At 36.2% G+C, this 18326-nt stretch overlaps 1 protein-coding gene across 1 annotated transcript; it reads left to right on the forward strand.

Annotated features, from left to right (window-relative positions):
* The first annotated feature begins 2246 nt into the window (after positions 1-2246).
* LOC125261653 (complement C3-like) lies at positions 2247-16872 on the forward strand. Its single transcript, XM_048180207.1, has 15 exons — positions 2247-2389; positions 2514-2664; positions 6913-7076; positions 7538-7696; positions 8597-8656; positions 8749-8839; positions 9117-9165; positions 9507-9597; positions 11820-11909; positions 12293-12398; positions 13190-13279; positions 13378-13458; positions 13589-13672; positions 13991-14126; positions 16454-16872. Exons 1-15 carry the CDS (start codon positions 2327-2329, stop codon positions 16590-16592), a joined length of 1554 nt encoding a protein of 517 aa, XP_048036164.1. The 5' UTR covers positions 2247-2326; the 3' UTR covers positions 16593-16872.
* The last annotated feature ends 1454 nt before the right edge of the window (positions 16873-18326 follow it).

Here is an 18326-nt window from a genome sequence, read left to right on the forward strand (position 1 = left end):
CTCTCTCTCTCTCTCTCTCTCTCTCTCTCTCTTTCAAAACTCTTTCTCTCTCATTTCCTTCTTACTGCAACGCGTATGAATGTATGTGCGTGTGTGTGTGTGTATGTGCGTGCCTTTGTGTTAGATTAGTTTGTGTTAGAATAAATAAAATCTCTTGTAGATTTTAAAAAGAAAGTGTCTTGTATTATGTGCTTTATGATTTAATGTCTTAAACTGTCGATTTCAAGTTACCGTGCTCTAATCAGTGTTTTCACGATTGTTGGATATTTATATCCGTTACAAGAGCTTATTACGGCTCGAGCAAATGAACGCTGGATGAATCAGTTGCTCGGTCGTAATCTAAACAACTCTTTATTCATTTGAGCTAATTTTACTTCCTAGGGTGTTTTCCCTACACCAGACTGACTTTATTTCTGTCACATGTCTACAGAAGATCTTACTGAGAATTAACAGAGGTTTACGTTTCGTTTGAGGTCACCATCATGGAGGTTGGTGGTTGCTTTAGTTGAGCTCTTGACCCCTGACTATCATAGAGTTGCTTCTTTATCCGCAGTTGCATGTTTTCAGAAAACATTTCTGCACTGATAAATCAGATTGACATGTTTGTTTTAATAACAGACAAATAACTGCATTAAAGTGGTTTAAACTGTCTTTTTTTCTGTAATTGCTAACTTAAGAGATTGAAATACTGTATCAAACTCAACCAATGTGAGAAATATCATTTGCAAAACTGTCATTGTTAACTTGTTGTTTAAAACATAGTTTTGTATCATTTATACACTCACAGACATCAACGTTCGGCATATGAAACACAACAATGGTGACATGCCTCATGCCAGCATACAAAACACATTCATGGCTCCCAGCATGCACTGTGACATGAATAAATTATGCAGCTGATTTTTTTTTTTTTTTTTTTTTCTTTCCTTGTCACCATTGTTGAGGTTTGTATGATGAGTGCTGATGTCTAAGTGTGTCGTTTTTAACTTTTAAATAGTTTTGGACAATCCAACATAAATCAGTTTAGTGTTAAAAATGCTTTCTATCACATTTTTGAGTTTATTATTTCTTTTTTACTTAACACGTCAATACCAAAAGTAAACAAAACTACAATAAAGCAGTTGTTTGTCTGTTATTAAAACAGACATGTTGATCTGCTTTATCAATGCAGAAATGTTTTCTGAAAACACCTGCAATTGCTGATAAAGAAGCAACTCTATAATAGTCAGGGGTCAAGAGCTCAACTAAAGCACATCTAAACTTCTGTTAATTCTCAATAAGAGCTTCTGCAGACGTGTGACAGAAATAAATTCAGTCTGGTTAGTAATAAGTGAAGCTGGTAATGCTGTTTGTGGAGTTGTTTAATCAGATCTTCAGAGATTTAATGTCTTTTATCTTCAGTTCATCTAAGGCTGTGGCTGAAGAAAGTTTGTGTTCTTATTTCTCTTTCTTTCAGTGTTTGTTCACAGCAGGTGTTTGAATGATTGAAAGAATGTTTCAGGAACATCATACTAACCTTTAAATAACATTCTACTAACATTAAGGAAACTGGACGTTTTCATGTTCTTGGAATATTACAAATCAACGTTCCAAGAATGTTGAATTATAGATCAAAATTAAGTTGAAAGAACGTTTGAGGAACGTTATACCTTATAAAAACGTTCCTCTAACGTCAAGAAAACTGGATGTTTTTAATGTTCCCAGAACCAACACTGAATATTTAGAGAACGTTCTGGTTACTACCAAAATACCTTATTTATCTTCAGTTTTAAGGTGTGGTTACTGTTGCTCAGTGAAATTTTGCAGGCGAAAGAAAGTGGCACCTGATGTGACAGAATACCTTGAATGAAATACAAGAATAATGACATAACAAACATCCAAGGATAATTTTACCAGCTATCAAACAGACCAACCCTAATGAACTGCTTTAAAAACATTCTCTTTTATCAATATAATATATTTATATCATAATATTTAAGTGTAGTGTTGTACAAAAATGGCAAGGTAGATGCAGCTTTTCCATTGTGGATCATTTGTTTTGCTGTGTTGCAACATTATGAGTCTCTGCCCACACAGAAGTCACTTCCAAATATCAACCAAGAAGCTTTTTATTGGTCACCAATGCAGTGCTGTGTTGTGTTGAGAGAATTTATTTTTCTTTCTTCTTCATTGGGCCAGTTTTCATTTAAATGACTGAATTTCACCCGCAAAATTTCACACAGCAATGGTAAATGTGACCACACCTTCATTTCTGTAACATTTTTGACATCCCTATGCCATCACTGTGACACAGGGGAACGTACGTGGGACAGACACAGAAGCATCCATGACGGCATTTGTGCTCATCGCCCTTCAGGAGGGGAGAAACCTTTGTGCTGGCCAAATCTCAGTGAGTCCTGCTTTGAGTTCATATGTTTCTAGTTTCATTTAACTGAATATCAGCAATGTTCATTTATTATCTGTCACACGTGTAATTTATTCTCTGCAATTTTCTTGTTTTTATTCCTCTTTAGAGTCTGGACGGTAGCATATCTAAAGCCGTTGCATACCTTAGATCTCGGATATATGGTTTGACGAATCCATACTCAGTGGCTATGACATCTTATGCTCTAGCCAATGGAAACGCACTTGACAAACAAGCCCTGTTGAGAAAAGCCTCTGCAGGTAAAGATACAGCCTTTTCTGTATGTTTATTTGTGCTTGAAATGTTCAGGCGTCAACGCTGCTCACATATCATCCTATCGGCATTAACATTTCTTGTTTTACCAGCCTAGGTATCAAAGCAAAATGATTAAGATGCAGAGCAACATATTGGTTCAAATCGATGAAGACAAAAATCTTAATTATTATAAACTTTTGACCGCTAGTGTATAATGATAATGGAAATAAACATAAAATTCACATGAACAAATCAACAATGATAACACAATATAAAACTAAAAGTCAAGAAGTACAAAATGTGCTCGGTGTCTTGTATTTTTTATCTACCCTATTTCAACAAAAAAAGTGCTATACAAATAAAATTGATCAGAATTAATCCTATTGTTGGAAATCTCAGAAGCATAGACCAGGAGACTTTGGGATCTCTTGAAGCAGAAGTTACTCTTTATTGAGAAACACGCTGTGCGTCGCTGTGGTCATCAAAAATCTGACTAAGGCAGTGACTTGGTAGTTCATATACATTCAAGGGGGAGGGATACATAGAGTAGAGGTGTGGACAATCTAAACAAAGCATGCAAATGAAATACAGGAATCAGCCCATTCCCTACATTTCCCAGCCATGATCTAATCAGCATAACTGTGTCATTCAAATGCATAGGTGCTAATCCAATCAGTCTGGCAGTATCACCTATACCTTTACATTATCATAGAGACAAAAGCACTGCTGTATCTTGAGCTTGTCCTGCCAAATGGTCAGGATGTAGGATCTGCAGATTTTAAACAGATTCTTAAATTTGTAATTCCACAGTTCCCCCTTTGAGAGTTCTAATAACTCTCACATAATACAAATTTAAACCTTCTTAAATCCCTTCTATAACATATGTTTGTTAACATAAATTCCATCTTCCAGTCATGCAACTTGTAACAGTAACAGGCACATACATCTTATTCTGTGTCGTGTCCAACATTTACATAAGTGGTGTTCTTTAACTTGAGTATACTGTTGACACACATATACAACGCAGGGTGGTAACATGTTGTATTAACTACATGATGACACAGAAAAACCATGTAGCATAAGCGTGGAAGTCCTAAAAGTCCATGGCGCCTGAATAGCTGTGGAGTCTGTTCCCGGGAGAGTCCATTTCCATGTTTGTCCCAAGATGATTATTTGTCGTCGTGCAACTCCGAGTTGCTCTGATGAGTCCGTCATCATGAAGGTTGTTCATGGATATCTGAGGTGATGCTTTACACCAGGTGCTGCTTGTGAGACGTCATGGCATATACACATACCTGCACACAAGAAAACAAAGAGACAGCAGACCAGCAGTATTCATGCATAGACTTTAGTACGTTAGACCTCTGATGATCGTATAGTTTTTCTGTCTAACTCTGATCATCATAAACTTCTAGTGATCGTATAGTGGTTTTGTTCTTCTTTTTCTTAACCTAGTCTTAATCAATTTGACTCCTATAGACCAGTAAGGTGGGGATAAACTGAGAGAGGGGGAAACCTATGAGGAAGTCTTCACCACAGGGTTAACCCCCGAGGCCTTTTGCACTTCGGTTCTTCCCTGGGCTCCTCACTGGTCTGTGTGTCCTATTCTCTCCCTGTAGTTAATTTCCAAATTTAAGGTGCTACATCTCCATCTTCCATTGAAACATCAGTCATAGTAGACATCATAACCCATTGAGGATGGATAAGTGAATGGAGTGTGCTGTAGCATAACATTTAAGGCTGTGAGTGTACTTAACCTGTGTCCCCAAATGGTGGAAGTGATAGTCAACTTTCTTTTGTTCAGAACGAGTCTTTCAGTTTTCTTGTAAATGACTGGGGAAATTAAGCACTCACAGCCCAAATGGTTAGCATGTCAGCAAGCTGCTGCTCCAAGAGTTTGGAGAAGAGGGGAGGGGCAGTTTCAATGTAGCAAGTAGACTGAGTAGGAGCTGAGTAAAGCTGTTCATTTCTTTAAATGTCTTTTTGTTTTTCCTACACTCTTTCATCCAATGTCCAGGTTTACCACAGTAATGACAAGTGCCTTCTCTCTTAGGACATTTACGTTTCTGTCGATTCTCTGTGTTGACCTTAAAGGATGCTGATGCAATTTTTACTCTTGTCTTGACATCAGAGTCTCTTTCCCAAACAGCTAACCTATTAAAGTTGTTTTGCAGAGTTCCATTGGACCATGTGAGGTCTAAGAAAGGCAATGCATTTCTGTATTCTGATGAGAGCCCATCAAACCACATGCGGACCAGTGGTCCATTATCCTCTAACACCTTCTCTGGAGTGTCAGCTATTCCACTGTATGCTGCAGCTGACTGACAAAATCTTTCAGTGTACTCACTTACAGTTTCATCCTTCGTCTGTACACAACTAGTGATCTTTGACCAGTCTACCTTTGGTCCAACAAGGTTCTGTAACACTCTCAGAACTCCTTCTCTCAATTCACCTTTGCTGGAATGCTGAAACTCAGAATTATTTACAGCACTTTCAAAATCATTGAATTCTGACTCTTTCAGGATTTGTGACATTAGCTGGGTGACTTCAGCTAGGGACATATCATAGAGCTTCATTTTTCTGGACAACTCTGTCCTAAACTCAGAAAAGTTTCTATGCACTGATGGCAAATTCTCAGCAATTCTTTCTATGTCTTCAGGACCTATAGCGGTACTGACTGCTTGTAACTGCAGTATGGGGGTTACAGATGGAACTGTGTCAACCCCTTTTACCCTACTCTGAGCCTTTTGTCTCACTCCACACACTTCAACTGCATTTACATCTTTATCCATCAATCCAGTATTGCTATTATCCTCAAGTCTACAGAAAGACTGTAAGTCAGGATAGCTTTCATCTGACTGCTGGTCTTTTGAGTCACTTTTGGTTAATGCTTTGTTACGACCCAACTTCTGAGTGAGACGAGACACTCGAGTGTGCAACTGTTTGTTCTGCTCTTCTAACTTAGTAATACGTTGGATTTGTTCTTGTGCAATGGATAGAGTAAATTCTCTGTGGCAGCAGATAATGCCCTTCATATTTTTCTTCCGAATACAAGCACCAAGTACCTTTTTGCATTCTTCAATAGACCAAACTTTTTCTGGATGAATCCCAGATTTCTTTGTCAAATCCAGTCTGACTGACTCAGTCACTATTGAGTCCATGTGCTTTCCTAACAATGATTTGAACTCACTATCTGTCCATAAAGGGGTAGCTAGTCCACCTTTCTCAGTTGTTGGAATTAGTCTAGCGTTCTTTCTCAACATTGTGTAATGTCTTTCTGGCACAACAATACACTTCAACACTTCCCTGACAGAGCAGAGGTTAACCTAGTTAATACACATCGTAATGTATTCAACCTTCTCTGACGAGCAGAGTAGAACCAACTTGCTAGCACACTGTAACAGTTGTAACCTTCCCTGAATTAACAAAGGATGAACCTTCTTCTCTAGCAAAGTAGAGGATGGCTATTCTGTTAACACACCACCTTCCCTGATTAAACAGAGGATAACACAAATTATTAGCACGTAATGCTAATCTTCTCTACCTGAACAGAGGCTAAACTTCATCTCTAAAAGAACATTTTTAGAGGATAACTTAGTTAACCAAACCCTAAAGCTGTCTGTTAACTCTTCTCTGACGGTGCAGAGGATAACAACTTTGTACTGGTCTTAATGGTTCTTTTGGATAGAGTATCACTCACCAACCCTTGGGTGTACAGGAAAATTCAGCCTGGATCTTCTTTTGGATCAGATCTTTGTTGTGCTTGAAGTTCCAATCTGGATTGAGGTGAGAAGCTCTATCCGGGTCACGGCACCAAAACTGTTGGAAATCTCAGAAGCATAGACCAGGAGACTTTGGGATCTCTTGAAGCAGAAGTTACTCTTTATTGAGAAACACGCTGTGCGTCGCTGTGGTCATCCAAAATCTGACTAAGGCAGTGACTTGGTAGTTCATATACATTCAAGGGGGAGGGATACATAGAGTAGAGGTGTGGACAATCTAAACAAAGCATGCAAATGAAATACAGGAATCAGCCCATTCCCTACATTTCCCAGCCATGATCTAATCAGCATAACTGTGTCATTCAAATGCATAGGTGCTAATCCAATCAGTCTGGCAGTATCACCTATACCTTTACATTATCATAGAGACAAAAGCACTGCTGTATCTTGAGCTTGTCCTGCCAAATGGTCAGGATGTAGGATCTGCAGATTTTAAACAGATTCTTAAATTTGTAATTCCACACTATACAGATGGAAGTTACTGGCCCGTCCCTGGAAGCAGTAGCTTTACTTTGGAGGCTTCGGCCTATGCGCTCCTGGCTCTTGTAAAAGCTGAAGACTTTCAGAGGGCAGCTCCCATTGTAAACTGGCTCAACAGCCAGAGGCAGTACAATGGAGGATATGGCACGACTCAGGTTTGTAGTGAACATTAAACATTATTTATCTGGCCATGCAGTATGTTTAATATGCGACATTTACAGTTATTTTACAATAGCTAGGACACATTTCTCAATACTCAATACACATTTCTCAATCTTTTCAAAACTCTTCAAACAGTTCTCATTACCAGCTTTCACTTTGGCACAGCAATTAATTTCACATTAAAAATGTATAATTAATTCATGTCTCAAATCTATTAATTCTTCCATAAAACTAGCTGTTTTTCACCCAACAAACAGTCACTCTCATAAACAATGACCTAACAAAATAAAACTTGAACAACAGGTGGATAGTTTTGAGTGTCCTAAGTATTAAGAAAGGAATCTTAGTGATAGTAAAAAAAAAAACCCCTGTAAGATACAGATTATCCACCTTAAGACCAAAAGGGTGATACCTACACAAGAAAAACAGTTGAAACATGTCTCCTCCCTCCCAGGCCACCATTATGGTGTTCCAGGCTGTTGCTGAATACAGGATTAAAGTGAAAGACATAAAGCAGTTAGAACTGGAGATGACGATCCAAGTGGAAGGCAGCCGGCAGCCGATTGTGTTGAAGTTCAGCAAAGAAGATGCTCATCTCGCACAAACAGCAAAGGTGAGTTTGAGCTTGTGTGGTACCATTTTAATGTCATTTGAGGGATGAGTTAATAAAGTCCTACGATGTATATCGTACAATTACCATTTATGGCAGAGTGTACACAGTAAAATCCACAGAATTAAATCAACTCTGCACAGATAACATTTGGTCCCTCTCTGAATAGTGTTAAAATAACACTGAAGCAGAGTTAAAGTTAATGAGATAATTAAGCTATTAATTCAGGGATGATTGAACATTAATGATGAACACCTGCTGTTAACAAGCAGAATAACACAAGAACTACAAGTGACTTCAGCCAAAACCATTTAATTGAAATCAACTGAAGGTAAAAAATCTCTCAAGATCTGATTTACTTATTACTAACCATATTGACTTTATTTCTGTCACATGTCTAAATAATTTCTTATTGAGAATTAACAGAGGTTTAAATGTTGGTGTTTTATTGGTCAGTAAATTGTTTGTTTTAGTTTGGCTCTTGACCTTTTTATGTTTTTAAAATAATTTGTGTTTCACAGCAAACACTTGTGCATTGCTGAATCAAAAGACTAAAGGAGCATCATCCCTTAATTAATAGCTTAATAATCCCATTAATTTTAACTCTGCTTCAGTGTTATTTTAACACTATTCAGAGAGGGACCAAATGTTATCTGAGCAGAGTTGATTTAACTGTTGATTTTAGAGTGTAGCTTTACTTTCACACAAGTCATATTGTATGAGCAACTGTCATAGACGCACACCTGGTATAAGTTGAACCTTTAACCTTGTAAATCTTATACTAACCCTATCTGCTACATTTTATATATTTTGTCAAGATTCATTAATTTACTGTATACATTACACATACTGTATACATATATTATTTTGCTGTATTTTTCTTCTTTTTTTTTACATCAACAGCTTCCATCTAACAGACAGATCACCATCAGTGCCAAGGGTTATGGAGAGGCCTCTGTAACTGTAAGTGACTGAAGAAAGCAATAATGAAAGCTAAAAACAAAAAAATGACCAATACATCAGACCTTGAATACTGTCTGTTTTCTCCTCTGCAGGTTGTGACTGAGTACTATGCAACACCAAAAGAGAGTAGTGGCACCTGCAAGAACTTTGAGCTTGATTTGACTTTTGAAAAGGATGATCAAGGTTAGATTTTATCAACATTTTGTGTCTTCAAATTGCAGAGGGAGACATGATCATCAATGTGATATATTTCAAATGTAAAAAAATAAAATAAAATAAAAAAATAAATGTATGATCATGCTGGTCCTCACAGGTGTCATTTGGTGCTTATGTAAAAATGTATTACAATATTTTGTATTGTAACCAAAATTAAATACAATTTTATTTCAAGAAAACTGTTTAATTGTCATGAAAGTAATATTAATGTTCCTAAAATCACATTTTGTTTCTTTCTTTTTAGTGAGATATCAAGGAGCAACTGAGAGTTACAAACTCACTATCACCACCAGGTGTGCAAATCTGTCCTATTTTCATCACAATGTTTCTGTTTTAATCAAGTGAATATAAAACTATAAACTTTCAAATTTCAAAGTTCAGTGAATAATCCACGAAAATTATTCAATCAATTACTAAGTTTAGTTTAACTCACATCATAGACAGTCCAAAGTTTTGGCCAGAATTACAGTACTTTATCATGACGTTTATTCTATTCTGTTAAAGCTGATGTGTGTTTTGATGTTTAATATACTTTTTCTTGCCCCATTTTCACATTTGGAGGAGAGCTGGAGAAAACTGTCTGAACCTCTTATTTTAGGGCTATAGACAGCTCACATTTTCTTTGACTCCACAGGTATCTGTCTGCTGACAGGGATGCCACCATGTCTATACTGGACATATCATTACTGACAGGATTTGTTGTGGATGAGAATGATCTGAAGGCGGTATGGATCACTTTTTCATTATTATCACATTTGCTGTTGACAAAATTGAATAAACATTACGAAGGGGCATTAACCGAAATAGTGTTAGTCCCAACAAACTTTTTTCCACTAAGAAAAAGGATGCATGGACTCTACGTATGTCAGCTGACTACATATTTCCGCTACAATTTCAGTGCCACATGAGTTATGGTATGGTATTGTCCCACAGCAAACTGTGGAAGTAGCAAACTCTTTCTGTCACAACTAATAATAATATAATATATATTATTAACTATAGTAAGCATAACATTTTATATTATGTATCATAAAGCATACCTTACGTAAAGGTGGATCTTATCAATATTGCTTTGTCCTGTTGTGGGATATTTCCAAGATTTAACTTTACACTCTTAGAGAAGAAATGTGTAAAAAAAACCAAAAAAACATGTTATGTGTAGCACTCTAGTTTACACACTTTGGGCCTTATTTTAATTGTTAAAATTACTAAGCACATGGTCTGAAGTGCATGGCACATCCACTTTTGCTAGTTTAACGACAGAAAAAAAAAGGTCGGCCCACCAGGCGCATGGTCCAGAAGGGTTGTACCTATTCTCTTAATGAGTCATGGGTGTGGTTTGGGCGTAACGTGCAATAAACCAATCAGAGTGGCATCTCCCATTCCATTTAAAAGCCATGTGCGCTTGCAGCATGGCAGATTGCTATTTGCATGGCGGAATATAGACACCCTCAACCTGACGAGTCAGTTTAAACACATGTGTGTATTGCCACGATTGGTCAAATAATTAGCTGTGTGTACGTAACAAGAAGAGTGTATGCACACTGTGGACCCGCCTATATTACTAACGCACCCTTTAAATTAAAAAAAACTACTGACTTTAGACCAGGTTTTTGTTGGTCAATGGGGCAGTTGTTTTCAGTTGCCTCAAAATAGCAACACGCCAACAATGCGCCTAAACACAGCGCACCCATAAGTGAACATATGGGCCAGAGTGCATTTGCTATTTAAACAATGTGGGCTCTGGACATGAAAATTATAATTCCATCGGGCTGAAACAAGCAAAAATCACTTGTATTGCATTGCACCGGGTGTATGTTAGGGTCCTAATTGTCAATATTAACTTTCAAGAACACTTAATCTCATCCAAAAAAAAAACAAACAAAAAAAAAAATCTAAACTTTCACTTCCTTTAATCACAAAATGAATAAATGTATTATTGTAATAAAATTGTATTGGAAGAATTAATTTGTTTTACACATATGTGTAGTTTTAAAATTAACACAACTTGTCTATTTGTTCACAGCATCCAACACAATCTGTGTAGCCAAGAACACCCATAATGTGCTAATATTACACATTTACACATCACGTGTTAATCTCAGAGATGTAGTGAAGACCAGTCCTCCAAGACCATGACCATTCAAGACCAGAGGTGTGGTCAAGACCAGATCCTCTAAGACCAAAACAAGAACATTAAAGTATAGAGTTAATGAGATAATTAATTAATCATGTGGTGATTGTGCATTAGTGATGAACACCTGCTGTTAACAAGCAACTAAAGCAAACACTGATGATCATAATGGTGACATTTTTAAAAAACTAATAAAACATCAACATCTAAAGCTCTGTTAATAAAGTCAAAATGGTTAGTAATAATATAAACTGTTAATGTTGTTTGTGGAGTTGTTTAATCATCCTCTGCTGAGATCTTAAGAGATTTAATTTCTTCTTTTATCTTCAGTTGATTTCATGTAAGGCTGTGGTTGAAGTCAGTTAGGGTTAGGGTCTTGTGTTTCTCTTTTTTTATGTTGTTGTTTATTTCCTTCAGTGATTCTGCTTGTTAACAGCAAATAACCTTCCTGACACATTCACAGTGGTAACGCAGTGTTGACTCTGCTTGTTAACAGCAGGTGTTCATCACTAATGCTCAATCAACAATTGTAAAATCATTAGCACAGTGAATGTATTAAAATTAACACAAGTGTTGTCATAAAACTTACACATTGATGTGTAAGAATTTAACACAGTTTGAGTTGGTTTTAACACATCCTTTCTAAGAGTTTATGTCAAATTTTCTCACAATTTCCATACACTGCACTGCACTGAAAGTAGCTGTGACCACTGAGGCTAAATGCGGATGCGATTTGCATTAAAGGTCATAAATAAGCATATTAAGGAGAAAAGCTGTCAAACTCCAATGATAACTTTCTGTTCCCGTTTGTAGCTGTCAACTGGACGCGACAGGCTGGTTCAGAAATTTGAGATGAACAAGCAGCTTTCAGAGCGAGGATCCCTCATCATCTACCTGGACAAGGTCTCTGTCAGTTTTACTCTGAAAACACTGATATAAAAGTGTTGTAATGTTAAAAAAAAAAAAAAAAAAAAAAAAAAAAAAATCACATCATTGCTAAAGGCTAAGTGAGACTGTCATCAACTGAATATGACCCACAGTCCTAAATTACTCCCTAAATTGACCAACTACTATAAATAACAAGCAATAAGTGATTACACTGATGCTGTGACAATAACACTTAGCCAATACATTTTAAATACTCCAAACAGAATACTAACAATGATTTCAAAATGATTTTGGGTAGCGCAAACACCCATTTATTTATTTAAACTAAAAAATAAACTTACAAAGTCTCTCCTGCATCCCTACTCTAAAGTGTCTGCTATTTGCACTTACATTTGCAGATTTCTCATAAAAGGAAAGATTGGATCACCTTCAGGCTGCACAGGATTATGAATGGAGGCTATATTCAACCAGCAGCAGTCACTGTATATGAATACTACTCTATAGGTATGAAACTGATGTGCATGCAGACACTCCAGTAACCTGACATAAATTGCAAAAATATTTTATCAGTCCATCAGTAAACAAGCCTTGTTTACCAGAACCAACCATAAATGCTTCTGAATAAGCTGTCTTTAATGTGGAGCCTACTGCAGATACTTGCCTCAATGAAGTGCACTCAGTTCGTTTAGTGTTATTTATTCTTGATTTTGTTTGTTTATTCGTTTTTTTTTCTTCTACTTTTTTTTCCAAGCCTAGCATCAAATACTGGCCAAATACTAGCAACTATAACCTACATGCAGAACACGATTTTGTTTCAGTTATAACGATGTACCATATTTTGGGTACAAATGTGTACCCACTACCCAGAACTGAGTAAACCTGACAAAACCTGTCATCTCAAAACCCTCCCTTTTGCGATGTCTTCATTTGTAAAAATGTTTTTTTTTTTTTTTTTTTTTTTTGGCAAGGACAATACATCTTTGCATTACAACAGTATATATAAAGAAAATTTATACAAATATATCAAAATACATGAATGTATCATATTACATCAAATAGCTCTGTCTGTAATCCTCCTCTAAATGGCAATAACTATCTTTAAATTATGATTAACTCTAATTCAAATCATGATTACTGTAAAAGATGTTGTATATGTTTATTGATTATTTGACCTATTTATGACTTATTGGAGATTATTTTCATGGCTGACTGCTATATCTCTGATGCTACAACACAATGAAAACTGAATACAGTTTCAGCGTGACACATGTGATTCCTGATTCCTCCATTTTTAGAAAATCGCTGTGTGAAGTTTTATCATCCGACCAGAAAGGAAGGAGCTCTTCAAAAAATCTGTAAGCAAGATGTCTGTCAGTGTGCCGAAGGTAATGTGCTTAATTTTGTTTCATGTTAGAAAGTTTAAGTAAGAGTTATATGCTGTTAATCTACAGCAGGTTTATTTCTCTGTCTATTGCTGATGCAGAAAACTGCAGTCTTCAACGAAAGGAGAAAATTCAGGAGGCTCAGCGTAATAAGAAAGCATGTGAACCAAAAATAAATTACGGTAATTTATTATGTGTGTGTGCACAATTTTGCTTTGTGTAGAGACAATGCACTGCATCTAATGAGAAAATATATAATTAGTTAATGAGGTGATCAGTAAGATGCTACATCAAACTTATCAATTTTTACAGTTTATAAGGCTGTTCTGCTGAGGGAAGATGACGACGCTTCAACGGTTTATTACAATATGAGGATTGAAAGTGCCCTCAAATCAGGTATAATTCTTCACTCCAACCATCATCTGATGTTTGTAAATTCTGTCAATTTAAAGATTATGTGTCCCACTTATATTCCCAGCAGTATGATGTAAAGTGATACACAGATGTTCTATTGATATTGTATTTAAATTTAACCCACTGGAAATAAGCAACTAACGTCCTTAATAGACTTTACAGCGTTTTGGGAAAAACTAATAGATTTTTTTAGTTGTTGTGAATCCCTCAGAGAGAAATCAAACATGTCACATACTTGTGTATTTGTGATTTGTGTTACATATTTAACACAATGAATTTAAATGTTGCATATTTGTGTAGAGACGGAAAACAGCGTGGTGGGGAAGCAGCGCGTTTTCACCATACAGATCTCTTGCAAAGAAGCTTTGGATCTGAAGCGGGGTGAGAGCTATCTGATCATGGGCCAGTCTGATGATGTCCAACTGGAAGGTGGAAAGTAAGTGCACTTGAACTGTGATCCAAAGTGTGTGTGTCTTGATCTGTATTCATGAGAGAGTGTGAAATATGAAACACTTTTTAAGTGGTTAGTGTGCATTCACATTGTTTGACATGGTTTGCAAGTCTGGTAATGGTGCAAAAAGTTGCATGCTGTAGTTCCCATATTGTGCATTTAAACTGCACTCAGCAGCAAAGCATGTATCTGAATTAATTTGATAAATTGCTGCTTCCATGATCAATAGAAAATGCACAAAATCAATCTAATATGAAAACATGCTAGCAACGTGCTGAATCACATTATAAACATGATGACAACATGTTAAAACATGCAGGCATTGTGTTAATTCATGCTATTATAATTCAATGTTTTAATTCATGCTAACAAAACATGCTAAAAAAGGGTTTCCAACTCTCCCGTGTTAGCTGGGACGTCCCTTATATTAGTAATTGATTTGTCCCATACGTGACCTCCCTTGTCCCATTTATTGACTGCTACACTGATCTAACGGCCACTTACTTTCATGTATTCCAGGAGAAGTGGATGAACTGACGAGTTCTAAATAAAACATACAATTCTCTGAATTACGGTGAAAACTAACATGGCGGCACCCATTGTGCATCATAGGTCAGCTAATGTGATCATTACAAAGGTTTTTAAATGATAAAACACATTTACTTACATGTATTTGAGAATCGGAATATCAGGTAGATGATGAAAGCTAACAAGTTTGTGAATAATTTGAATAAAAAAAGAATAAAAGAGATACATCTGTCATACAGTGCTATTGTGGCTGCGGTGTGTCACATGTCAAGCATGACGAGTCGCCATGGAAATAATAAAGTGAAATATTCTAAAATAATGGTCGCCTTAAACTCATGCTGGGAGGTCAGCTAGAATATTTTAAACTTAATATTGTGTCTTTCTTCATTTATGTTTGTCATTCTTCAAAAAAAATATATTAACAAAAACACAAAATTGAGCTGGGAAAGTTTCTGAAATTTGGTTGATTTGACACAGAATGACCTAAATGTGTTTATGTCTGATAACCTTTAAATCTTTTATACACATATTTAATGGCAGATACTGAAATGACATACAGTGTGTGGTACAGTACAAATATTTAGGGGCAGTTTCGCGGACAGAGATTAGTCCTAGTCCTAGATTAAAATGGCCCTTTAAACCAGATTAACAGAAATCTGCTTTCTCTGTCATGGTTTAAAATAGTCCTAGACTTAGTCTAGTCCAGAGTTTAATAAACTGATTTCCTGGAGGAAGAGTAGAGCTACTCCAGGACTAAACTGAGGCTTAAATTAAACCTACAAGGAGGCAGGTTTCTTCTGCTGATCTTCTGCTGTAGAATCACAGTGCTGCTGTAATCAATAATGTAAATCTAACTCAGAGATTGGGCTCTAAATGAGTTCAGTGATTCAGGTCAAATAATGATTATGTGAAAACATAACCAACACCACCTGATCATCTTTTTACTTTGATTGTCTGGATGTGATAATTCAATTACAACAGCCAAACAAAAGTTAAGGGTCAAGAGCTCAACTAAAGCAAACACTGATCTCCACGATGGTGACTTAAAAATTGTGATTTTCTCCTTTGATTCTGCTTGTTATCATCAGGTGTCTTCAATAATGGTCAATCATCACTCAATTAATCACTTAATTATCTCATTAACTTTAACACTGCTTCAGTGGGTGAAAAAAAAAAATATGGCAGGACTTTTACTTTCTGACCCCTGGACTTTACACCTCTGATAGCAGCATGTTAAAACACACTGTCTGTCTGTTTTTCTAATATAGCCTACCGTATTGCCTTCAAAAATGGTCAAACTTTAAGCTTTAAAACTACTTTAAACTTTAAAAAACTTCAGACTGAAAACCTTCAAATGTTAAGCTTTAAAAACTTCTTCAAACTTTCTGGTCAGGTGTTCTCATTAAGCCAATATCAAAGTTTGTTCTGACTAACTTTTTTAATCTAGTTATATTCATTGTAATAATGTATTAATCAGACATATTATATTGTATATATTTCTTACTGTGCACATTCTGATGTCATTGTAGATTTAGTTATTGTTCATTATTGCAGTCATTGAATGCACGTGAATATCTTTGCAAGTTTGAGAGAACACACGCATTTGACTGTAATCAAAACAGTTTATCAAAAGTCAACAAATAAGTTGTAACACAAGTGAATTATACTGTAAGAAGAGTGAAAGAAATGTTAAACTTTTTGATTTTGAGTCAAGGAAAAAGGATAGAATGTATTCATTTTAGTCATGTCTTCTTTAACATGCATTTCCTCTGATTCCTCTTCAGAATTCAGTACGCTCTGGGTGAGAGGACGTGGGTGGAGTTTTGGCCCAGCTTGGAGCAGAGCAAGATAAGTGCTGAGCTCAAACAAAAATACGAGGGCATGTTGAGTCTCCAGCAGGATCTGCGCTTCGGCTGCGGCTAATCCGTCAAAACGGCCCTAATGCCAGACTGATGCTTTTGATAACAAAATAATAAATATTACAAAACTCATGATAGCTTAATTTTCAACTTTCAATGTATGTTAAACATGAGTTTATTTTGACTGTTGCTTTTTTTAGTAATTATCCTGTTACTCAGCCAATTAAATAATGTATACCAGCTTGACTTACAGAGCCATTCTTAAGGCAGTGTTGTAACGCATATATGCTTGAGCAAATTTGCATAATAAAAGAAGTCTATCAAGGTCATCCATTCTGATCATCCCCTTATTCACTGTCACCAAACAAGAAACTTTTAGAGGGTACTGATTTAATATTGATGCTGAAATGCATGTATTATTACAATCTTTACTTTAAAGGTACCCTAGAATCAAAAATTGAATTTACCTTGGCATAGTTGAATAACAAGAGTTCAGTACATGGAAATGACATACAGTGAGTCTCAAACTCCATTGTTTCCTCCTTCTTATATAAATCTCATTTGTTTAAAAGACCTCCGAAGAACAGGCGAATCTCAACATAACACCGACTGTTACGTAACAGTTGGGATCATTAATATGTATGACCCCAATATTTGCATATGCCAGCCCATGTTCAAGGCATTACACAAGGGCAGCCAGTATTAACGTCTGGATCTGTGCACAGCTGAATCATCAGACTAGGTAAGCAAGCAAGAACAATAGTGAAAAATGGCAGATGGAGCAATAATAACTGACATGATCCATGATTACATGATATTTTTAGTGATATTTGTAAATTGTCTTTCTAAATGTTTCGTTAGCATGTTGTTAATGTACTGTTAAATGTGGTTAAAGTTACCATCGTTTCTTACTGTATTCACGGAGACAAGAACTGTCGCTATTTTCATTATTAAACACTTGCAGTCTGTATAATTCATAAACACAACTTCATTCTTTATAAATCTCTCCAACAGTGTGTAATGTTAGCTTTAGCCACGAAGCACTATCAAACTCATTCAGAATCAAATGTAAACATCCAAATAAATACCATACTCACATGATCCGAAGCATGCATGCAGTATGCATGACGAATATACTGGGAGCGCGCGATTTAAAGGGGCCGCAGCCTGAATCGGTGCATAGTTAATGATGCCCCAAAATAGGCAGTTAAAACAATTAATTAAAAAAAAAAACTATGGGGTATTTTGAGCTGAAACTTCAGACACATTCAGGAGACACCTTAGACTTATATTACATCTTGTAAAAACTGGTTCTAGGGCACCTTTAAAGTGACCTTATGTTGTGTGATGAACTTTATGTAAGTGTATTTTTCCAGTAATTCAAGCTCAACAGGATGTAAAAGAAATTAAATTACTTTTCTTTCCTGACAGCAACATAGGGCCTGTTTACACCTGGTCAATTCATGCGTTTTCGCTGATCGGAAAGCAAGACCGGTCGGTGTTCAAATGGGAACCACCAGCAGGGTGTTAAAAGTATGTCACCATTGATGAGAAACATATGCTGATTCTTGATGTCTGTGTGTCCTGTGTGATAATTTTTTTTTTCAGATTTTTTATTATTATTATTATTAAAGAAAACAGACGTCAAGAATCAGCAAATCAATCACAATAATGTTGACATTTTTCATGCCACAATGCATGCTGGGGGCCACCATAGTATAAAATTCATGACCCCCAGCATGCATTGCAGCATGAAGCATGTCACCATTGATGAGAAACATGCTGACTCTTCAAATTC

Source organism: Megalobrama amblycephala, unplaced genomic scaffold, assembly GCF_018812025.1.
Source record: "Megalobrama amblycephala isolate DHTTF-2021 unplaced genomic scaffold, ASM1881202v1 scaffold450, whole genome shotgun sequence".
NCBI classification, from domain to species: domain Eukaryota; kingdom Metazoa; phylum Chordata; class Actinopteri; order Cypriniformes; family Xenocyprididae; genus Megalobrama; species Megalobrama amblycephala.